The sequence below is a fragment of the Chenopodium quinoa genome, unplaced genomic scaffold (genome assembly GCF_001683475.1).
Source record: "Chenopodium quinoa cultivar QQ74 unplaced genomic scaffold, ASM168347v1, whole genome shotgun sequence".
Classification (NCBI taxonomy): domain Eukaryota; kingdom Viridiplantae; phylum Streptophyta; class Magnoliopsida; order Caryophyllales; family Amaranthaceae; genus Chenopodium; species Chenopodium quinoa.
This window is the reverse complement of record NW_018744583.1, coordinates 147,364-172,707: the sequence shown is the minus strand read 5'-3', so window position 1 is coordinate 172,707 and position 25,344 is coordinate 147,364. Positions and strand designations below refer to the sequence as shown.

The 25,344-nt window shown below is 35.0% G+C and overlaps 1 protein-coding gene across 3 annotated transcripts; it reads right to left on the bottom strand.

The window, feature by feature from the left end:
* Positions 1-1,439: 1,439 nt before the first annotated feature.
* On the bottom strand, positions 1,440-18,925 carry LOC110699483. Of its 3 annotated transcripts, none has more exons than XR_002506904.1 (14): positions 18,588-18,925; positions 15,582-15,624; positions 11,674-11,700; positions 11,495-11,587; positions 10,849-11,042; positions 9,774-9,945; positions 9,589-9,687; positions 8,840-8,953; positions 6,043-6,063; positions 5,891-5,949; positions 4,161-4,251; positions 3,697-3,804; positions 2,635-2,824; positions 1,440-1,725 (listed from the first exon to the last, which is right to left on the bottom strand). XR_002506904.1 is itself a non-coding variant. In XM_021876973.1 (13 exons), the coding sequence occupies exons 1-12, from the start codon at positions 18,800-18,802 to the stop codon at positions 3,718-3,720; spliced, it is 1,215 nt and encodes a 404-aa protein (XP_021732665.1). In that variant the 5' UTR covers positions 18,803-18,925; the 3' UTR covers positions 1,440-1,725; positions 3,697-3,717. The 3 variants fall into 3 exon arrangements, 1 of the variants encoding a protein (XP_021732665.1); XR_002506905.1 differs by lacking the exon at positions 18,588-18,925 and adding an exon at positions 16,136-16,418; XM_021876973.1 differs by lacking the exon at positions 2,635-2,824.
* Between the last annotated feature and the right edge of the window lie 6,419 nt (positions 18,926-25,344).

Below are 25,344 nucleotides of genomic sequence, written 5' to 3'. Positions count from 1 at the left end.
TCCCTCACTGGCCAAACCCCCCTTCGCTAACCACCATTGGACAACGTCGTCCCTCACCCATAACCCCAACCCAGACCTTCCTTTCTTGTCGGTCTTTGCTAATCACCTTCGACCTTGGTCACCCTGATCCACACCCCTTTCCATGTCTCCCCTATCCCCACCCCGACCTAGTCCCCAAATCTACTTTCATCTGATCTATCCCGACCCTGCTTTCCCCCACCCCGACCCATTTCTCTGTCCTCTTTCCTCGTTGGTTGGATGGTGGGGTCTCGAGAGGTTTTCAACCAAGATCGGTTGGTGGAGGAACAATGGACATGATTATAAGGAATTAAGTACTATATTGCGAAATTTCATGAATCATATTATTCGCACCCAATCAAGATCACATGCATAACAATTAGAGGATAATATAATAATAAGCAATAATATCTTTGACACATGATTTCCACGAATATTTTGACTAGGAATCATGGAGAAATAGAGCCCCAAATATTGTTTCTCTACTCAATCCACAAGCATTTTGAACATCCACCAAAGCTAGTTGGATGATAAGAACGAATGGACGAACTCCTTCCTCTTTAGGGAATATAGACAACCGTCCAGCAAGGGGAAAGAGAGAAAATTTTGACAATTAGGGTTTGCAACAATGCGTAATTATATTATATTGATTAGCGCTTGGCCCAAACTCCTTCCTCCGATCCTTTCTTACATATGATCGACTACAATTTTTAGTCTGCTCTATAGTCTACCTATTACTGCCTACACCCCTATCAAACTACACCGTTTTAAGGGTTTTTTTCATTCCCCATTTTCCCTCTATAAACCATCATTTTTATCCTCGTTCTTACTCTTCTTAGTCCCATCCACCAATCAACAAGCTAAACCAGTAAAAAAAGAATAGACATTTTTATTCCGCTTGTAATTAAGATGCCTCAATTCAATTTGAAAATTGAGTGTCAAATCTGATAGATTATTGATAACATTTTACGTGAAATTGAACTCACCGTGAGTCCAATATGTCTAACCTTAATAATCTAATATCTGACATTAATAATCTAATATCTTACATTTGACCTTAATAATCTAATATATGACATTAATGATCTAATAATGTAAGATATTATATTATTAATGTCAGACATATTAGACCCACAGTGAGTCCGACTCACCCAATTATTTTCGCCAAAAGATAGGCGTTTCGTTAAGTGTGTTTTTGGCTCAATTTATCAATTTCCCTTTCAAATTTTTTCTTCAAAACAAACAGAGCTTAATAGAAATATACATATCATTTTCGTTCCATGCCACGTAAACAAAGTTCATATTATTCTACGGAATTACGGATGATGAGATCTTATAAGTTATGTCAAACAAGTCAAGATGGATTTAACTGTCAATAAACATTTGTAGGAAAACTATGTTGCAAAAGGATAATTGAATCATATGGTAACAAATATTACGGATCTGTTTACAATGTTTTAAAATGAGACAATTTCGAAAATTTAAAAGCTGTTTTCAGTTGTCAAAGGAATATCAACAAGAAATGAGAAAAAACAAAATTGGAGTTTTGTCCAGGACAGACCACAAAAACTGAAAAATCATAGTTAGAAATATATCATGGTAAGCAATTTGTGATATGAGGTTACGCTGAAGCCAAGCAGCATCCCCAGCGCTGTCAGTTTGATATCAATGAGATTCAATGTCGTGATTTCAGATGCATAAATTTCCCTGTTATGATGTGAAATCAGAGATTAGTGCAGTTGAGCTTGAAATACAGTCATACCAGAAGTCTAAAGGTGATCATGCAAAAATCGACTTTGAGACATAAAAGCTCAACAAGATATCAAACTGGTAACATAATATAAAAAGGCTGAACCATTTTTATGGAGAAACTAGAGCTGTAACAAGTAACAACTCCAATAAGTTAGAGAAAAGAAGAGCATAGCAATGGGACGAGCTCATAAAAGACCATTGCACCAAATAAAGCAACCTTGGTAAGCGGCATTTACCCTAGATCAATTAAAACAGTAACCAGTTTTCACGAGCCACAAGGGGAAATTTCAAAGATGGGTTACATTTATTCCCAACATTACCTTATCTATCGAACATCAGTTATCAAATTTATAGTGATCTCTGTATAAGTCTTGAAGTTTACTATCCATGCCACCAGGAGCACTTCCTTTTAGAAACTAAGATACGACAATGAATGAAAAGGCTTGGTTGGACAGGACCAATTGCTCTGAGCATGTGGTACGATAGATGACATTAAGAGGATATGGTACATACTATATACTGCAGTCCCATGGCTCTGTGTTCACAAATGGTTAAATAAAACCTCATAGTGTATCATTTTTGTGTTTATGAACAAAAATATCAAAAAAAAAATCTAGCTAAACTAAAGTGTTTGGTTAGGATTGATTTGGGGCAAAAAGGGAGGTTGAGTAGCTAATAGATATAACTAATACAAGTAGCTAGTAAAACCAGCTCATGTGAGTAACTAATAGCTAACCTCTCGTCATCAAACTGTGCCTAAAAAACTACATCAATAGTTACTATTCAGATATAAGTGGTATAGCCTTGTATAGAAAATGGTGTAAAACACTACCTTACGAAGCATTAAATGTTGTAAAATTGTACCTTTTGCCAGGTTCTGGGAGTTTGACTATTTACCGACGTTGACTTTTTTTTTTTTTCTTTTTTTCCTTCCTTTTTCCCTCCAATGTTTGGGAGTTGATGATTACTACGAGTAATTGATAGGCGCTAACTCGCCACCTTCTATTCTAACTCTTCCCCTTCAAAAAAATTGGCAAATGCCTCTCCTTAGTCCCTGCAAAACATTCACTTAGCTTCTTTCTCTTTCCTCCTCTCACATTAGTTACATGCTAAAAAACAAAGCATCATCTATGGCAAACAACAACATCAAAACCTTGAAGAATTTGCATTTCTTATCTCACTTGTAACAAATGAGCAATATTCTCAAAAGAGTTTGCAAAACAATTAGTATAAAGTAAAATCCAGAGTCCAATTCACCAATTTGGGTTCTTTTTTTGGTTGGGTCTTCTTCAAGAAGAGGGGAGAGAAAATTGGGTTTTGGTATAAGGGCCTTGAGAAGAGAGAAGGAAAAAATTATGAGGAAGATAAAATTTGGGTGAATATGGAGAGAAAAAGGAGGGAAAAAAATATTAAAAAATGAAAAGTCAATGCTGGCAATAGTCAAACTCCCGGAAACCGGCAAAAGGTACTTTTTTACAACAATTTATGCTTTATGTTTTTTTTATCTATGGTAGTTTTTCACAAATATCGATTTTTATAAGGTAGTTTCCTACAACATTATGTACAGTATCAAAAATGATATTAAAGAATTATGCCTTTTTGAAAATCTATACTTATAATTGATTCGTTAGCGTCAAGTAACCAATTATTCTCATAGATATATTTTAGGTTTCGTGCTAAATTGTATTCCACAAAATTATACTAGTATCAAGATAAGACTAAACAAGACCAAAAGTGGGAAAATGTGATAAAACTATGTAAAGAAGCTAAATCCCAATTTTGCCTATTAAAACAAATAAAAAAATGTAACTAGAATCTTCAAGATCAGCATATACATTCAATGAATATGTTCAAAATGCCGGGGTCAAAATGATCTAGCATGGCATTGATACTATATGAAGGCAGAGAAAATAAGGAAAGAACTACCTGAGAAAGTAAAGTTCTAACTTAATGTAGAATGTGTGTCTCTGTGCTTTGCTTGGTCCCACGATGATATGATCGCTGACGTAGAAAATATACAAACTGAAGTAGTATCTAATCAAAGAGATTAAGGACCCAACAATGCCTTGTAATTCAGGACACAAATACAACCGCATCAAACATAAGCAGATAAGTATTATATATGCCATACATTCTTCCTTCCATTTTAAATTTTGACTTAGGCCAACTGCCCAGAACCCAGGCACATAAATGCAAACATTTACCAAATTGAAAACAAATGTAGAAATGTGAAATTATTGATTTTCAAGATAGGAAGGAGTGAATCTGCAAAAATATTTCGAATGTCTAAGGGTTTTTTTTAAAAAAAATAAATATATTGATCTTCTAGATTTTCTATTGAATATAGTAACTCTAGGCAAAGAAACACCATATATGATAATTAAGGATACAAATGTGTCAAGAAGTGCACAGCCTCCTGCATCAACCAGCCATGGAAGGTTTGGGAAAATCTTCGACCAATCCAAGCTATTAACTAGTATGCTGCATGATAAACATTAAACATCAGCTAGAGTCTGAGTTGTTAACAATAAAGAAAATAAATAATCCCCCTCTAGAGTTATCTTATGAAAATAAGTAGAAAAATGACAAAATATTATACATTCTTTTATTCACAGAAAGCAAAGAAATGCATACTATATATATATATATATATATATATATATATAAAAAAAATATAATATATATATATATATATATATATATATATATATAAAAGCATAGCCCACAATCTTATACAACTTTTCACAGAGGAATTCACCTTATACAACTCCTTGCACTTAGAACCAAACATTAACAGGAATTTTCTGGAAAAAAAATACCTTTGTGCCTTCAGTTAATGTCATATATTATGTTGAAAAGGTATCCATCAGCATTAGGGTAGTAGGAAGCCTAATAGAATTGTTAATTTTCAATCACAAGACCTAATAAGAAGCAAAACTGTCACTATGTACATTGACCCGATGTTAAAGGATTCTTAGAAGGGCTTTACTATGTCTTCATCCTTTGACCATGAAAAGATTATTAGCTTATAATTTCTGCTTAATGTGGACGAAATATAATGGTTAGTTCACAGAGTACAGAAGACATTTGTTTCCCATATAACATAATTTATGCTTTTTTTGTTAAATGATGTTATTTTACAAACTGGTACAAGATTTCAGCCTAGCTAGTAGGAGCTGGAATGTCCAAAGCAGTATGAGCATAGCTGGTGGCTGCTCCCATATCATGTTCATAGCATATGAGCATTCCATTATCTACAATTCTAATTCAAACAAGATTTTTTCCATTAGTATTTAAATTGTAACATGCTTTTAAGAAGTGCAACAGTACCATGACTATGCGAAAAGTTTTTACAAGCACACGTAACATAAAAAAATTGAGTCGCTTGCTACAAGCATAATGGTGAAGGAAAAATTACTGCCCCCCCCCCCCCTCTCTTCAAGACCATAATAGAATGTCAAAAATAAAAGGAAATAGATGACTAGGTTGAGCATTTTACTAATTGTAATCATAGGCAGCGAATTAGTGATTAGGAAGGATGAAGGGTTAAGCAGAAGTTGAGAGAGATAACTAGAAATGTTACATGACTTAGCAACTAAATTTCAACAAGAAAAGTAGCCAAATGTGTCAACAATCTTTTATCCATCCCTCTTTTACTCAAACCATCCAGTTACATAGCTGACCTATGTTTCATACGATCCTACCAAAAATAATAGGTAAACATTTAGAAAAGTTGGAGTAAACTACTCCCTTCGTTTTCTTTTGTTTGTCTCATTTGAAATCTTGAGATATTCTAATGGAAATGGAATCTAGTAATTTAATGGTTTTTTTATATATTTCAGAACATAGTTATGTGAGATCTTGTTGGATTCGGCTGGAATTTTAGATTTTAAATATGCAATTTTTATTGTTTTTTTGTAATGTGTAGCTAGAGATATTTTAATTACAAAGTTGCATTGAAAACTGTGTAGATACCAAATGGGACAAACATATAAAAACAGAGGGAGTAGATCATCAGGTCTCTAAATAACTTGGTAGGAACTAACAAAAGAGAAAGGAAAAAAATTCTTTTAATAATTTAACAATGAACAAATAAAAACTCAGTATTTATCAGAAATACCTGGCCACATAAGTTGTATTTCCTAACAATGCGAACATGAACATCAGTGGATTGAGCCCCTGTATCCAACAAAGTACTCAAATGGCTCAATATTGGTTATCAGTTTGTCCAGACCTGAATTAATACAAGTAAACTCTGTACAGTGTACTTACCTCAACATGGCCCCTTTTAAACTGTAAAATTGAAAAATATATCAGTATTTGATTAATAGTAAAAACTCACAAGTTGCAAATTTTGAAGATGAAGATAACTTGATTGGTGCAAAAGGATTAAAACATACAATGAAAATGTAATTGTATCTTTATCACAAGGTGTACATAGATTAATGACTTTTGACATTCTAAATTCGGGCCCCAAATATATACTAACAAAAGAAGCTGGTTTTGGGAATGAGGAGCAGTAGCCTTGTTATACAAATTCTTATTCTAGTGGTTATCGCACAAGAAGCAGTAAAGAAGGAAAATTTCCACTCCAGTGCCTAAGATTTGACATAATTTCACTTTGGTCCCCCATGGTTTCACTAATTCCACTTTGGTGCTCTGAGCTTTTAAACTTTGTTTCATTATGATCCCCCTAGTTTGGTAAATCAAACAAGAATAGTAATTTGTTTAGTCTTATTTCATTTAAAAAATCAAAGTAAAAAAACTAATTGCACTTTGCTCCTAAAAAACCTTATATTAATGTTCAATATTATAGCACACGATTAACTCCGTTAGTCATATTTAAAAATAGGGAAGAGAAAAAAAAAAAAAAAAACTCTTCTAGCCTCTTCAGGTAAATTTCTTACACATATATTTATTCTATTTCAACGCGAACTTTTCTCTAGTAAACAAATTTAACATCACTTTTTTTTCCTTCATAGAATAATAATCTTTTGTTACTATAATTTCTCCTATTAAAAACTGAGTAATAATATATACAAGGAGAAAATTAGAGAATGAAAAATTGTTTAAATAAAGAGTAATCTATCATCCCTGTCAGAATTGATATTAACATAAACATAATTTCAAAAAAATTCTTTATGATGAGATTGACAAAACAAATTGATGCTAGGGAGAATGTAAATTTTTTTTTATACACACTTTTTTAATACTAGGGATGGGTTTTTATTTTAAAGTAAATGATGCAGGATTAGAGTAAGAAAACCAAAATACCCAGTCCTGCATTAATCCAAAAACAGGAGCAGCAGACGGCAAGAGAGTAAATATACTTAATCCTGGCACAAGTGGATATCATCTATTGAGATATTACAAGACTAATATAATACTTGCTAGCTATGAGGAAAAACACTTAGTATGCCTAGTTGTACAGGTACCATGTACTAAGATCAAAAGATGAACATCTCCAATTCTCCACATAATAGCACATCAGAGTCCATAATGCAGAGGGGCAGACGTAAGAAGCTTGAATGCATACATAGCAACTATTTACTATTTGAAATATGTAAAACAAGAGAGATCACTTGACAATGTGGCATCTACTTGTAGACTTAAAGATTGTTCTGGTTGATAATTGGCATAAGGACTAAGGCTCTAAGAAGATGGACCTTGCTTACAGGCTATCCAATGTTGAAGGACATCTCCTTGGTAGGTAAACATAAGTTGGTTCAAGTACTTAAATTCCTTTTGTATAAAATTATTAAACAGTGGTATGGCCTTAAAACGTGTGGTTTCCATGCTTGACTGATAATATATAATGCTTCTAACACGAGTCTGTACTTCTATTCATTGTGTACCACACCTCTTCCTTCAGTAATCAAGTATTAGATCGACCAGGGACACAGGAAGACACTAAACTCTAAGAAGAGTCTTAGGCAAGGAAACCTTTCTCAATCCATAAAATAATTGCTGACATTAAAGTATTTCTTGTTTAAATAGTTTATCTTTGTTTTCTAGAAGCTGCAATGCCAAAAAAGTTTATATACTTATTTAATGTTTAGAATTGTATCTTTGGATATTTTAACGGAAGGGTAAGGTTGTTAAGAATCCTTACAACAAACAGGCAAAAATAGATACCAAGACAAATCATTTTTCCTGCTTCTAACTTTTATATAACTCTAAATGTCCAAAGAGGGAGGAGGCTTTTCTTGGACAGCAGATAAGATAAACTTAGAAGCAGCAGCAAACTGCAACATCTGAATGAAAAATGGAGGTATCTCATGCCTCATATGTGTACACACAGTATTTTGTAAAAATGAAGAAATAGGTAGCAATAGTTTAAGCATTGTGAGCTAGTCATATGTCTTTAGCATAGATATTCTAAGATATGGAAAGTGGAATACTGCCAAGCTTATAATCAGATCACCTTTAATATTGCTTGTTTTGGGCTTGAGAAGGATAAGGAGCAGAAGATCTTGTAGTCAGCTGCTTTTCTTGCTATCCATATGTTTTATTTAGATGGATAGAAACAAGAAATCTTCACAGCGAAGTTTGTTGATCGATTTTTAATATGGAGAACAGGAAGTTGATTCCTAATCCATTATCTAGGCATTTGGATGTTCATCGTCACTTCTTATGGATATTCATAATCTGATATGTAGCATGGTCGATGTGCACTTTTGTTCAACCAAGTTCAATAAAGAGAAGTAAAATATAGAACTGTGATTCACTCCTACTGTTTAGCATGTACTTCCTACGTTTGTTAATACTTGCAACACTTCCCTAAATGAAAATGTCACAAAATTTTAAACACACTATAATTGAAAAGCTTATTTGGAGAAAGTTCCACTATTAACCTTATTTAAAGCTAACCCACTTAATTATACTCCTAACAATCACTCAGCCCTTAAAGTGTGTTAAAGTCATGTAAAGCCCACTTTTTATAAAGACCATGAAAAAGCGTGTTGCAACTATTAAAAAACGGAGGATGTACTTAAATATTGTTAGTAAGGAGTTTTTCTTATATTCATAAACATAAAAAGCATGCAGAACTTCAGTGAGTAAATCTTACATTTAGGCAAATTTGCGGAAGCCGTCCACCCATGTAAATAACTGCCATAGCCCAACCCATGTATGTGCCTATTCCCTCACCAACACCTGATGTGATCTTCTGCTGACCATTGACCTGAAATTTCATTAGCATTCAAGTCAGTCACACTGAATTTGTCCGGCGTGTCCCTCCATCAAACTCAAACTGTTACAGAAATTCCAATTTGCTATAATAAGTTCTGATTTGGGGAATTCACGAAATTAGCATATTAGTCGATTTCAGTATTCCACGAGTTGACTCCACAAAATCAAAGATATTTTCAGTCATTTATCCTAGTATTTTTCAAGATAAGAAAACTTCAGCAGGACCAAATGCGTTGTGTTGATCATAGCTTTTCTCTCTTTTCAGAATTGTTTTATTGCTCTACACTACCACACATTACATTAGCTTCTAGAACCAAGAATGTAGATGCAAAAGCTGACAAAAAATACAAAGAACTTGTCCATATCTAAGTGAGACTAGCTCAATTTATCTGCCAACCCTTGCTTTTTGATGCCTGTTGTGTATTAGCTTTGAAATGCATAGCTCCAAAATTGATATAGCTGCCTTTAGCAGCAAGAGAAAGTAAGACATATAAAGGCCAGCAGTAAACTAAAGGATCACTGATGAACACATATTTGAACTGGAGATGTCAAATCTATCACTGAAAGTCCACACCAAAAACAAATTATAAAATTCAGTAAGATACATATAGAAGTATGCTATATTACCTGCAAAAGCTTTCTGTTTGGTAGTTCAACAGCCAAACTCAGCCTTGTGTCTCTACGGGTAAAATTCAGGGTTCCAACGATGAAAATTATAGCAGGCACCTGAGTGGAAAAATTAAATGACATGCAGCCCAACAAAATCATGAGTAGTTCTTAACAGAAAACAAGGTTGCAGGATTGAAGCTCACAATACACAAAAGGTTTTTCGGTTTTGACGGATGCATCAGCCTAGTTGGCAAGGATCCACCAAGCAAAGGCTCTTCAATAGGATCCTCAACATCCACTGTGGTAGAGGGTCTCCATGGTGCAGCAAAAGACCTCCTTGTTGGAGTATGGCTTGTCGACAAAGATCTTGCTGACCTAAATAGATAAAATTGAACCATTTAGAACATTTAAACTTCAAAAAGTGCATTTGGTGGCACCAACTTTTCCAACTATACCACGGTTACACATAATATCTATTGCCAGAATAAAAGTACACGACTACTATTTTCGTAAATGGTTTTCATGATAATAAGTAACTGAAAACTAACATCAACAGATATACTAATACAAACAACAAAAGATCAACAATTATAACTTGAAAACTTCCATAACATATATCATAATGGAAAGGCGAGCGACATATTCAGTACAAATTGTCACGACTAACACATTTAATAACTCAAAATTACAAGAGAAATAGAAGAAAGATTATAAAAAAAAAAATAAAAAATAATGTGTACAAGCCTAACAAATACCGAAACCCATGGCATATGAGGCTACAAGCAGATTGACAAACAGCAACAAAAACAAAGAAAGCAACTGTGAATTAGATTAAACCATACATATGAAGGCTAGAAGTTAGTTCCCTAGTGTATCTACTAAATGTTGTCAACATATTTATCGAGAGATAGGTCGGTATATTCATCAAACAGCAAGGTCAGAACTTCGAATGAGACATTTGACTAGCACAAAGGTAAGATAACTATAAAATGCTGATATCCAAACTGCAAACACCAAGGATATTTACAGAGAATAATGTGGTGGGAAAAAAAAAAGAAAAAAAAAAAAGAAAAAAGAAAAGAAAACCCTTTCTCTAGGTAAAAAAAAAACCTAGTCCTATCTTCAACAAATGAAACAAAACTTATGACACATGCTCAAAGACTAGCAAGGTACTAAGATTTTGGAATTTGGAATAATTTGGAAGGTCAAAATTTTTAGATTAGGCTAAAAGAATAATAAAGCATAGAAACACCTTCAAAAAGTAGATAAACAGATTACGTGTAAAAGGAATCTTGTCCTGCAGAATGACTACGTGGAATGCCAGGAAGTGGAATAGGTGAACTCATTGTAGCACCACTCTGATTTGCACTGGATATTGGTGTGTGGCCATAATTTCCATTTTGTTTCTCAACACCACCGTTTTGATGTACATTATACTCTCCTCCCACTTCTACCTGATGAGGCATCACATCCTGGACATCAGTAAAAAAAATAAAATATAAGTCATTGTTCATTTATATAATTTTATATAAACCTGGCCCTTATCTAAACCTAACTACTTTTAGGGACGCTGGGAGTTTTTACAAAGATGAGTTGAAGTAACAAAAAGACAAACTTAGTCTGTAGTAGTAATTTACAAGGTTATAACAACATAGTAGTGGTGATGTTAGCTAACAAAAGAGATCACTAAGCAATGTTGTTTGATCCAACAAATCCTCTATCAACTCTCAACTTGAAAGCCGTATCAAGAAGAATCATTAGATTACAAAGACACATAAATTTTCCCAAAAGACAAACTTCTCTAGCACAAATCATGTTTAACATAGTTGTATACCCTTTCAACAATCTGTAAAGTTCACAAACCCAGAGATATTTCTTGATTAGTACAAACATAAGCAAATACACAGGATGCAAAAGTACAAACCTTGTTGCATTGTCTTTTACTTTTTAATCGATGATAGATGTGACCATAATATACAGACTGCAATGTAAGAGTCAAGGTAGTCACAGTGTACAGCTGCAAGAAAAAATAATATTGCTGAGTGAAGTCAACAGTACAAAGCAGAAAGACATAGATTACTCCATATATGGACACTTTCTTACCAAGGCCATATAAAATTGTGTAGGAAGCTGCACAAAGACAAGTGAACTATCAGTCAACTAAGATATATTCAACAAGATCAGGAACTTAAATTCAAGAAGCATAAAACATTAGAACAATTAAACAGCAAGCAATGATATCTGAATCGGACCAATGGATTATGAATGTAAGTTATTCTCAAACCTCCCAACAACTCAAGCTCAAATTCTCTAAACCCTTTCATCTACATAAGATAACCATTGGGAGGAGAAAGGAGATAAAGTGTTTAATTACTATGCTACATTGGCCACATCTGAACAAGACTTTATTTACAATTGAGCTCAAATAAAGAAGGATAGGTGTCAAGGATAACAAAGTCCATGGAAAGGAAATTTTCTCATCCTTAACAGCTGGAATTTCAATTAACATCTAAAAATGGAAAGGTATGAAAATTCCTTTTTACAAAAAAGGGTCTGATGAATACCATATGTATAGTCACACTATATCTGGAAAGCTGACTTGACTACCTAAAGATGTTTTAGCTTGAAGCCTTGAACTTGTAGCTAAACTCCTAAGTTTCATATTCCCAACTCAATGGATACTTTCTAACAAAGTGAGAAAGCCTAGCTTTTAGCTTTGAGCTTTAAGCTGCTCAAGAGTATAAACCCTTGAACTCAAAAAGCATGGTGCAGGAGCGTGTACCTTAGTCCATGGTGCACGAATAAATCCATGCTCATCTTCTATCAGAAATAATTTTGGAAGATATAGAGGATTGAAGGAAATGGTGGAGCATAAAATATTAATATCCTCTTTGCATTGTAAAAAACCAATTCTCTACAATTTTCATTGAGAAAGAGCAAGGAGGAAACCCAGAGATCTATTTCTGATGATGAAGTTTACAATATTTTCAAAAGGTTACTGACTTTCAGGATAAGGGGCACACTACCAGAGTTACTTTAATACCTTACAGTTTGTAAAAAGTCTAAGTCTCAAACACCTTTTTCAGGACTTGGTCAGAACAAACAGTGGTTCTTATTCAAACTACTAGGAATATATGGATTTGTCTGCATGATTTTAGAAGGATAAATTAGTGTTTAGTTTCTAGGAAAATACAGTAACTCTACACCTTAGGTGTTCGAAGATTTGGAATAAGACCAAAAACACATAAGCCAGACTTCATAGGACTCGCTACAAAAAAGTGTAGTAAGGGAAGCACTAGGTCTACAGTCAGTTCTGTGAAGCATTTCAAAGATAAATGGTCATCAATATGGAAATCTAAGAATTCCAATCAGAAGCAGAACTTCTTCTTGATTTAAAAACTCTGACCAAGAAAAAAAAATAATCAAGCTTTAATAGAAACTATCCAACAGGGAGTTTTCTCTGACATTCAAAAATACAAGATCTGAATTTGATGAGTGATAAACCTAGGCTCTAAGGTCAACAAGTTAAATCTGCAAGCAGCCAAGTCTCACATGCATATATTCAATGGCTTTAACTACAAAGCTTTCACAAGGTGTCTAGCTGGAAAAGCTCAGTGCAATATGCATGTCCAACATCAAATTCTGTTTAGAATTCTAATGACCTAGAGTCCAGATGGCAAATACACACTACATATTGATTGGAGCAGTTAAGCTATGGTTATCACTTATCACAGTTGACTAAACTTATTAAAGTTACTATAAAATGGTCTCAAAGGACTTAAACTGTCCGATTGGAAAGGAATTTGTGTCATTGATAGATGTGCAATGAGTTTGCATCGTCAAAAGAAGATTAAGAGGCCATTGATAGGCCATCGTGAGGAGCAACCTTGGAGAATGGAATAAAAAAAAAATTGCCTCCATTCTAATAACCATAAAAAATTAACGGCTATTTCATAAAATGCCACTGAGTACTTAAAAAATTCACCAAATGCCATCGCGTTTTTCAGAATTCACCAAATGCCACTTAGGTTTAGCACAATATCACCAAATGCCATTTTCGTTAGTTGACCGTCAGTGTCCGTTAGTTGACCCCACCACTTGCCACGTGTCATCTTCTGATTGGTCCGTTTTTAAAAAAAATAATTAAAAAATAAAAAACCAAAAATATTTAAAAAAATTAAAAAAAATAATAAATAATAAAAAATAAAAAAAAAACCCAAACCCCAGCCACCAGCCCAAACCCCTTCCCTTCCCCTCCCCTTCCGATTTCCGGCCAGCCTACCCAAAACCCATCCCCTTCCCGTCAGTTTCCGATTCCGGCCACCCCACCCAAAACCCCCTTCCCCATCCCTTTTCGATTCACCTTTACCAACCTTATTCAATCCAAGTAAAAACAGCTTGTGTTCATCTTCAGTCCATGGAACTCCTAATCAATCACAATCACAATCAATCAATTTTTCAGTCAACAACAAATCCTAAATTAATCAATAAAACAAACAAAAAAACAACTTCAATACGCGACGCCGACTATCTCTCTCATACCTCGTTTCCGTTCACGGCTAACACCACCAGCAGGAGGAGGAGGAGCGACGTCGTTTGAAGAAGAAGAATCAAGGCAATGTTCATACTGAGAGAGATTATTCAACGAAACACTCTTCCTCAAGGAATCAACGACAACACGAACACCGAAAAGCATGATCTCGCCACCAGTTGAATCCGCTTCCTTGGCCATCTCCGATGAAAAAGTCGTGGGTGGGGTGGTCGATTTTGAGGGTGAGGGTTGTGTGGGTGGGGAGGCCGGAAATCGGAATGGGAGGGGAAGGGAAGGGGTTTGGGGTTTTTTTTTTATTTTGTTTTTTTTTTAAATTTATTTTTTTATTTTTGTTTAATTATTTTTTTTGTTTAAAAACGGACCAATCAGAAGGTGACACGTGGCAAGTGGTGGGGTCAACTAACGGACACTGACAGTCAACTAACGAAAATGGCATTTGGTGATATTATACTAAACCTCAGTGGCATTTGGTGAATTCTGAAAAACACGATGGCATTTGGTGAATTTTTTAAGTACTCGGTGGCATTTTATGAAATAGCCGAAAAATAAAAATAGATTAAAAAACAGTATACTTTCAGATTTCAGATTTTAAATCCTAGTATTCTTTTAGAGTTGTTTATTTGTATTTACGTGTTTGTGCTAGTACCATGTGCTTTGGTTTTGGCTTGCATTAGCAAAAGTCTAAAATTAAGGATTTGGAAAGAATTTGGGGGGGGGGGATGAAGGGAATTATGAGAGCTTTAAAGACAAAGACCTTCAAGAAAAATATTACAAGATAGAAAATGGAGGGAGGGGGTAGTCTTTGGATATAAGAAACACAATAATCACTTGATCTGAATTGTAGTTCAGATTCAAATTAGTACAACGCCCATAATTGCACAAAGGTATAGACTACACAGCCATTTGATCCACATTATTTATAAAGATTGAATACAAGGACGTGAAAGGGAGAGAGATAGGAAGAGAATCAAGCAACTAAACAATAGTAAGGTACAGGGTTACCTAATTCACGTACGGGTTTGCAATCACTACCTAAGTTGTTAAATAAGGTTGGTAAGTCCAGGGGTTTTTTTAGAGAGGGGGGGGGGTGGGAGAGAGCAAACTATGTAAAACTGGTTAGGCTCAACCAAGAAAGGGATCAGTTTATGAGAGGTTTGCATCAAGGGAACAACCTTGTTTACTTGCCTCCAGGAGCATGAAGCAAATGCCTAAAAATGGTCATGGCTAACAATGAACTGAGGTAGCTAGTTTCCCTTTTTTTTCCTTTTACAGCTCAGTATGTAGAATTACAACTTGAGATGCCAAAGATCAACAAGAAACAGATACATCCATTTGAAGTTCTTTGTGAGCAAAAATCATAGATGGGACTTAAAAATTTTAATAAATAAATCTGCATAATGTATGCCAAAGGAGGAACTACAGAATAATTAGCAATGAAAATTGTAACAGAGAAACTTACAGTAGCTGGTTCTAGCAAGCAGCCAAACATGTTGAAAAAGTCCCTGCAATTATAAAAAGGGTAACAAAAAGTAAGACTGAGTGCAGACGGATAAGTGAAACATGTCCAGGTAAGACCACAAGATATTATGATCCAGGGTTACAGAGATTATCAGTAACCATAACTCCTACAATCACATAAAAAAAATTAAAACAAATAAAGCCACATCTCTTGGATAAAAGACCACTTAATAATTCCCTCAAAAAAAAAAAAAAAAAAAAAAAGAAAAAGAAAAAAAAAGACCACTTAATACTTCCTTAAAAAACAAAAAGACCAATTAATACTTAAAAGTCTCATAATAAATACTTAGTTTATGTCTGATTTTAGAATGCACAAGTCACAAAATGATCTGAGTTACTACAAGACAATATTATTTGTAACTTCTTTCATCTTTGGTACTAACATATCCATACTCAAATTGAAAAATTTAAGCAACATCCAGACACTAACCCATTAAGCACGTTGCGTTTACACCTTAGAGGCTTAGACACAGTAAGATAAGAGTCTACCTATACCTTGCTGATTTGCTGAAACTCTATGGAGTTGCATATGATACAATCAATTATACTAAGATAATTTCTAAGCTACAAATGAGAGTAGCCAATCTTGATTGTTGTGTTGAGAACACAGTGAGCTTCAGATACCAGAGGACCATAGCTTTGATTCTCAGGTCCTTTCTCCCATTTGAGAAGATAAATACATATAAGGATTAAGGAAATTGATTAGGAATAAAAATGAGAGGTGGCTTAACTGCTTAAGCAAGACATTGATTGAATAGTCCTTTAATTATTCAAAGACCTTCCCACTTTTTTCATTTGTGTCCAATCCTCAGTGGTCTTACTTCTTTGCTTTGGTCTACTTTTGCAAAGAAAATTTCTCTTTTACCCTCGGCTACCCCACCACACGGGTACGTTTATTCTGGTTAACACTTACTCCGTTTCAAATTAGTTGATCCATTTGACTTTTCAAGGTCAAAGTTTATCATTTATGACCACATCCTTTGCTAATTTACAAGAAACATGATTATAATATGGGATATTGTTACTCCCTCTGTCCAATTTTTTAGCACTTATCATGGCAAGTACTACTGTAGATAATTAGTTATTTGGTTATCAATTATTATTAGATTAGAAAAATAGAGGTAAAAGGCGATAGTGCAATATTATTTCATATGAAAAATAGACGTAAAAGGAAAATGGAATATTTTTTTAATAGACATAAGAAGAGATAGTAAAATACTTCACATTATTTTATTAATAAAAATAAAATAAAATAAAAAATAGATGTAATAGGAGGTATGTATTTTATTTATAGAATGTGAGAAATAGTGGGGCCCATATCTTTTCACAAACTCCACCTTAACCATCATTTGTAGTTCATACATACAAAAAAACATATTCACGCAAAGTCTTGTTAGATTTTTCTCAATATGTAATTTTGGATTATAACCTTTATATAACTTATACAAATACATTATTTGAGCTATTAATAGTCAAACTTATACGGAGTACTAGAAAAGCCTTTAGAGAACAGAGTTAGTTTTTTTTAGAGCAGCTTTAGGTCACTTGTGGGCCTTTTGATGACTAAATCTAGTAAATAAAATTTCCTCTATAATACATTCCAAATGTTGTTCACACAGAATAAAGGCCCCTATCAATTTTTCGAAATTAAAAAATAACAAGAAAAAGTGAGCTAAATTAAAACCATCTTAAAAGAATCCTAATTTTCCCTTCTTGATAGTCCTGTCATTGCAATATGCAGAGGAACATTAACCTTCCTACTTAAGTAAGCTTATCAAAACTTTCATGGTTACCTTAATTGCTAGACAGTCTAGCTAAAATGATAAACAGCTAAACACTAAAATTTGTAACAGCTGCCATTAACACTTTTCAAAAAGATGTTGATATTATTCATAATTGTATCAGGGTACCACCAATCTTATCTTTAAAGTACACAACCCGGGTACTACATATATATAAGACAAAACCTGATCTTTACTCCAGCATTGTGACAAAGCTTAGTGACTTTTACCACATGCAAATACATGAATTATGGGCTGAAAGAATAAAGCAATACCCAAACAATCTCAAAAAAGAGAAAACACTTATTATTATTATCATCTAACAATGAAAGTACATAGGTCCTAAACCTGATTACCTAATTCTTAGGCAAGGCCGACTTACAATAATTGACTATAATAAGTTACTCTCTCCTTCTCTTAAAGATTTACCCATTTCCCTTTTCGAGCCGCCTTTAATTAAAAGATTGATCCAACTCATTTAGTCCCTACAATCCCTTTCTACTTTACTTAGTATTTATTAAAAATACCTCATAATAAAAACAAAATCTACCTAAATTCCTATTACAACGAAAAGTGTGAATGGGGCAAACTTTTAGGAACTGAAACTCCGAAAGAGTATTAAAAGTCCGCCGCATACAGAATAATTCCCCAGAAAATACATAATAAAAATGAAAATTAAAAAAAAAAAATTACTCACCCATTATTAACAGGTAGCAATACCAAACAATAACAACGACGTCCCGTACAATAATTGACCATTAAGTTATTAAAAGATGCCAAATTTATAAATAAAAGTCACTTTCAAGTCTCAACCCACAGTAACTTATCAAATACATTCATATCAAATTACTCAACAATGTTCCAGATAGGAGTGCTAATTGAGTTGAGTAGCTCGCGAGCAACTCGCACTCGACTCGGTCAAAACTCGACTCGAGTTAGCTCGACTCGAATTCGACTCGACTCAAGACGTTAGAAATAAAGTTACTATGTTTAAACAAATTTGACACATAATAAGTGTTAATTTATATTATAAAAAAAAGAAAGAGTAAAATTAAGGCTCGGTTTATTTTAACGAAAAATACTAACCATTCACACATTATTCACAAGCATATGATAATACTCATAACAAATACAATTATGAACAGAAAGAAGGAGAAAAAAAATACCCAATAATCCAAGTAAGCAAGAAAGCAAAGGAAAGGCCTTCGGTAGATTTAGTCTTAAAATTGGTGATAATTTGAGGGATTTCGGCAACACCCCAACTAATAACACTAGCCAAACCAAGGGATAAAGAGACGGCGTCACTGGTAGTGCATAAGCAATACCCAATGTAGTCGCGCGCCCATGCTGCGCAATGCGCAGGGCAGACTGCTTCCGCCATTGATATTCCAGAGACGGTGAATGTTAGTGAAAGCGGTGACTATGAAAATGATGATAATAACTTGGGCAGCGAATATTACGGAGTATTTAGGTTGGGCTTTGTTGTTATTTTGTTATTTATTATATAAATAAATGTATTTTTTATATTATATGGGTGAGAATATTTAGCACAGGAGGAGGTTTGTTTTGGAGTGATTTGTACTAGGGAAAATGACGGACAATTTTCCAAACTAAGTCGAATTTCACAAACTAATTACCAAAAAAGACGCGTGGTCAAACTATTTACCAAATTATGTTTTCAGGGTAAAGCGCTGTGTCGGACAGTGTTTTATCCCTGATTTTTTGAAGGAAAAAAAAAAAATCAATGTTCAGTCAGCGTTTTACATGTTGACTTTTTTTTTTAATTTCGTAATTTCTGATTTTAAATTTAAAAAAAAAAAGAAATTACACTAAAAAAAGCTGACTCAGTTAGCGATTTTAGTGCAAATTTTTTTATTTTTAAATTCTTAATTTCTGATTTAAAAAAAAATACACTAAAAACGCTGACCGAGTCAAATTCTTAATTTTTGATTAAATTTTAATTTCTGATTTTAAAAATAAAATAAAATAAAATAAAACAAAAATAAAAATTTGGTAACCACCCAACTATCTCCCTGGCGCATTTCCCTTCCCCCATAACCACCCAACCCCTTCCCCTTAATGGGGTTATTCATGGTCATGCATATATAATGGAAGAATATCCTGCGAGAATTGATATATTCTATATCAGTTTTGCACACAAGCTTTCCATATCTTATTTTGACTAAAAAGCAAAGATGTCAAATTTATGCCACATTCATGCATTTCAACTGTATGTTCAAGTATCAAGAAATTAGTAATAGTGAGTTTCATGCAAGAACGAAGTTTGTGTTCAAGCCTGAATCCCCTACATGGTTTTCCATCCCTTACCTTGAATATTATAGTAGTTTGAAATTGAATGTTTCAGGCACAGACCGATGTATAGTTCCGATTTTCTATCTTTCTTCAGTGTTGAGGCAACTACGCTAAACATTTGGAGCCACTGTTTCTCAAAAATGAGGTTGGAACAAAGTGTGTATGGGTGTGAATTTTGTGAAAATCACAAAAGTCCCACATTGGTGGGAAACGAGAGTTTTTCCTCCTTTATAATGTATGGAGTGGAGTACTTGGGTGTAGCCCTAGGGCAACCCACATTTTGTAGAGAGGGAAGACTTACCTACCAAGCCAACCTTTCTCACACGCGCATCAAGCCAAATTGGGTCGGGTTTATTAAACAATCTTAATTTTTTATACAGATTTTGAACAAGGTTTAATTGAGTAATTAATGCCTTGATTTTGGGTAATTGATTTCCTACCTTTTAAAAACCGATTAATATGCTATTATTCCAGATTTTGTGCTAACTGATTACCGTTTACCAATTGATTCCAGATTTTATTACTTACCGTTTTGTAAATTTAATCTTGGCCGATTTTTATTTTAATTTTCGGTTTTGGTAATTGTTGGTCTTGAACAGACTTAATGGTTGGCCTAATTGGTATCGTTATGCTGCCATTTTTTGCTATAAAAGACCTCCTAGTTCACGATTTTCATACACAACAAAAATACGAATAATATTCTTTCTTCCTCTTTTAGAAAAAAAAAAAATCCGAGCAGTAATTTTCTGGTATTTTTGGGTGTTTGGTTGCCCGGTGGTTCTGTGCAAATCCACCGGTACGTTATACTTTTGAGAGGCTGTTTTATCCTGGGGAACATCCGGTTGTAGTTCGATCGACTTGCACAATTTAAAGGCAGTACCGTGAATGTTCTAAAGAAAGCGACATAGTCCGCGACTCAGCTTTATTCCCGGTAACATTGTTCTTATTATTTTTGTTCCTGCAAGTTTCGTTTATAACAATTTTAGAACACTTTGTTCTGCCTTCGTGAACATTATGTCTACCAAAGATATGACTATGTCCAATGACCTTAACAAGCCCTTCCGTTTTGAAGGCGCTCACTTTAAAAGGTGGAAACAGAAAATGCAGTTTTTCTTGACCGTTAAAAAGGTTCATTCCGTATTGACTGTTCCTAGGCCTGTTATTCCTGAAAATGCTGATGAAGATGAAATAGTTTATCTGAACAGTGAAATCGAAACCTGGAATGAATTTCTTAATGGTCTATCTGATAACTTGTATGACTATTACAATATGGAAAATTCTGCTAAGGATTTGTGGGATGCCCTGCAAAATAAATATGATACTGAAGAAGCACGTGCCAAAAAGTATGTTGTCAGTATGTACCTGAAGTTTCAGATGACTGATGAAAAGTCCGTGGAAGTGCAACCCAACGAGCTTCAGAAAATTGCCCATGAGATAATTTTCGAAGGTATGGCCCTTGATGAACAATTTCAAATTGCTGTTATTATTGACAAACTACCTCCCTCTTGGAAAGATTTCAAAGATAATCTCAGGCACAAGACTAAGGAATTCTCCTTAGAGAGTTTGATCACTCGGCTCCGTATAGAAGAAGAATCCAGAAAACAGGACCAGAAGGAAGAAATCTTACAAACAATGCTCCTAAGCGATCTGCTGTAGTTCTCAAGCCTGCTGGTAAGAATTTCAAACCTTAGAACCGGAAGAATAACTTCAACAAAAATAAACAGAATGTTCAAAAGAACAATGGAAAGCAACAATCTCAACCCCCTAAGAATGGTACTGGTCAATTTCTATGCTATAGGTGTGGAAAACCAGGCCATATGGGACGAAAGTGCAGGAACATGCCTAACCCTGCACCTGCATAGGCAAGCATGATTGAAGAGCCTATTGTGGCTATGATTACTGAGATCAACCTTACTGGTGGATCAGATGGGTGGTGGGTAGACACTGGTGCTACACGCCATGTCCACTACTAGAAATAGGCCTATTTCCGACGGACCATTTCCGACGGACATGTTTTTCCGTCGTAAATTCCAACGGATTTTTATTCCGTCGGAAATTTACGACGAATTTTCTACGGAACATAAATCCGTTAGAATTTATGGGCTTTCCGACGGAAAATTCTGTCGGAAACTTAACGTTTCGACGGAAAATAAAATCCGTCGAAGATTTCCAACGGAATATTTCGACGTAACGTTAAGTTTCCGACGGAAATAAAATCCGTCGGAATCTAATTAAATGATTAAAAAAAAGAACCTACAAAACCCTAAAAAATCCGGATACTCTCATTCCGCCTCTCTCTTCTTCTCTTCCCTTTCTCTCTCCTCTCTTCTTCTTTCCTCCCAGACTTCTCACTCTACTCCTCCCTATTCCTCTTCTCTTCTCCTCCCTTTCTCTCTCCTCTTCTCAGTCTAAATTCCTCTCTTATTCTTCTCTTCTCCAATCTTTCACTCTCCACGCACTTCGATCTGTTCTCCCCTTTCACTCTCCTCTTCGATCTCCTAGCCACCATCAACGAAAATCATCAACGAAGACCCAAGATCATCGTCAACACCGAGATCAACGCCAACACCGTACCGATGTCAACAACAACCACCAACACCGGACAACGACACCGCAACAAAAGCCTCCATCGCAACAACACGGTTTTATTTTCTTAGATTGTAGATCTAGCCTTTTTTTTTTCCTTTTAAATTCTGATTTTAGTTAATTATTGATGTCATTGTAATGTTAATGTATAAATTTTGTTAAATAATTGTATAATTATATGTCTTTGAATTAATTTAATTTGGGTAATTTCGTTGTTTTTTTATGATAATTTTCGTTTTTTTTGGAATTTTTTTCTTTTTTGTTAAATTCCGGTGGTGGTTTCGATTTTTGTGTGGAATTTTTCGATATTATTGTGTTAATTTCCGTACTTTTGGGCCCATTTGTGATTTTTTGGGGTTAATTTTTGATTTTTTGTGGTTAAATTCTGGTGAGGTGGTGTCGGTGGTGGTGTGTGAGGTGGTGTGTGGGTGGTTTCGATGGTGGTGGTCGGTGAATCAAGGTTAGGGGCTGGTGTGGGTGGTTTCGGTGGTGGTGCGTGGTTGGTGAATCTAGGTTAGGCTTCGGTGGTGGTGGGTGGGTAGGTGTGGCTGGGTAAGTTAGAGTAAGTCAGGGGGTGGGTTGGTGTGGTGTGGTGTCTGGTGTGGTGGGGTGGGCTGGTGGTGGTGGGTAGGGGGGTAAGTCAGGGGGTGGGCTGGTGGGTGGGGATCTGGGTTGTGGGGGCAGGGGGTGGGCTGGTGGTGGGTTTCGCTTTTTTTTTTTTCTTTTAACTTTTTCGACGGAATTTCCGTCGGAATTTTCCAGCGGATTTAAATCCCGTCGGAAATTTCCGATGGACTTTCCGGTACCGGAAAAACCTCTTCCGACGAAAAAATTCCGTCGGAATAGTGTTTTCCGACGGAATTTCAGACGAAACTGGCCGTTTTCCCGACGAAGTGATCTCCGACAACGCGTTCCGACGGAATTCCGTCGGAAACAGCCTTTTCCGACGGATTTATAGGGTAAACCGACGGAATTTTTCCGTCGTAAATAAGGTGTTTTCTAGTAGTGGTCTGCTATGATCGTCGGATGTTTAAAACATACACTGAAAAGACCGATGATAAGAAAGTGTTGTTGGGTGCTAGACTTTGTCATGTGAACAAAAGATTCATAAAAAATATGAGCAATTTAGGCCTTATTCCTAATATTTCTCTTAATGACTTTGACAAATGTGATTTTTGTAGTCAGGCTAAGATTACAAAAACACCTCATAAGTCAGTTATTAGAAATTCAGAACCATTAGACTTAATTCATTTGGATATTTGTGAATTTAATGGAATGTTGACCAGAAATGGATAACGGTATTTTATCACCTTTATTGATGATTGTTCTGTTTATACTTGTGTTTATTTGATGAAAAATAAAAGTGATGCTTTTGAAATGTTTAAGTTGTTTGTGACAGAGTTTGAGAATCAATTCAACAAGAAAATAAAAAGGTTACAAAGTGATCGTGGAACTGAGTATGATACTGATGCTTTTGTAGAATTTTATAATTCACATGGTATCATACATGAAAGGTCAGCCCCTTATTCTCCAGAAATGAATGGTAAGGCTGAAAGGAAAAATAGAACTTTTACTGAGTTAGTAGTTGCTATTTCCTTAAATTCTGGTGGTGCTGATCATTGGTGGGGTGAAATCCTTCTCACTGTTTGTTATGTCTTGAACTGTATTCCAAAGACTAAGAGTAAGGTTTCTCCTTATGAAATACTTCGTAATAAACAACCTAACATTTCTTATTTCAGAACTTGGGGTTGTCTAGCATATGTTAGGATTCCTGATCCTAAAAGAGTTAAGTTAGCTAGTAGAGCTTATGAATGTGTATTTATTGGTTATGCTATTAATAGTAAAGCATATAGATTCTTTGATTTAAATGCCCGTGTAATTATTGAATCTAATGATGCTGATTTTTATGAGGACAGGTTTCCTTTTAAATCTAGAAATAGTGGGGGTTCGTCCTCCTCTATTATTCCTGAGGTCAGATCTAACTCACAAGAATTGGATGCTGAACCCGAGCTAAGAAGGAGTAAACGGGCTAGAGTAGCTAAAGACTTTGGCCCGGACTTTGAAGTTCTCAATGTAGAGGAGGATCCATCTACCCTCCAAGAAGCCCTAGCCTCAGTTGATGCAGACTTATGGCAAGAAGCCGTAAGTGACGAAATAGACTCACTTGAGTCTAATCGAACTAGGCACTTAATTGAGTTGCCACCAGGTTGCAAGACAATTGGCTGCAAATGGGTCCTAAAAAGAAAGCTGAAAGTTGATGGCACCGTTGATAATTATAAAGCTCGTTTGGTAGCTAAAGGCTACAGGCAAAGGGAGAATGTTGATTTCTTTGATACCTATTCACCTATAACTAGAGTAACATCTATTAGAGTGCTAATGTCTCTTGCTTTTGTTTATAATCTTGTAGTGCATCAGATGGATGTAAAAACTGCATTCTTGAACGGTGAATTAGAAGAAGAAATCTACATGGACCAACCGGAGGGCTTTGTCATCCCAGGAAAAGAGCATCTGGTATGTAAATTAGATAAGTCTCTTTATGGTCTCAAACAAGCACCTAAACAATGGCATGAAAAGTTTGATAACTTAGTCATCTCACATGGTTTTAAGATAAATGCTAGTGACAAATGCATATATGTAAAATTTGAGAATGACATTTGCACTATAATTTGTCTGTATGTGGATGACTTGTTAATTTTTGGCTCGAATATTCATGCTGTGAATAATGTAAAGTTATTGTTGAATGCTGAGTTTGATATGAAAGATCTAGGAGAGGCAAATGTAATCCTTGGAATCAAGATTACTAGGACAGGAAATGGAGTTTCTTTGGTCATTACATTGAGAAAATCCTAAAGAAATATGGTTACTTTGACTGTAAACCTGCTAGTACACCTTATGATCCCAGTGTAAAATTATTTAAGAACACTGGTGATGTCGTAAAGCAATCTGATTATGCGAGCGTCATTGGCAGCCTTCGGTATACCACTGATTGTACTAGACCCGACATTGCCTATGTCGTGGGATTAT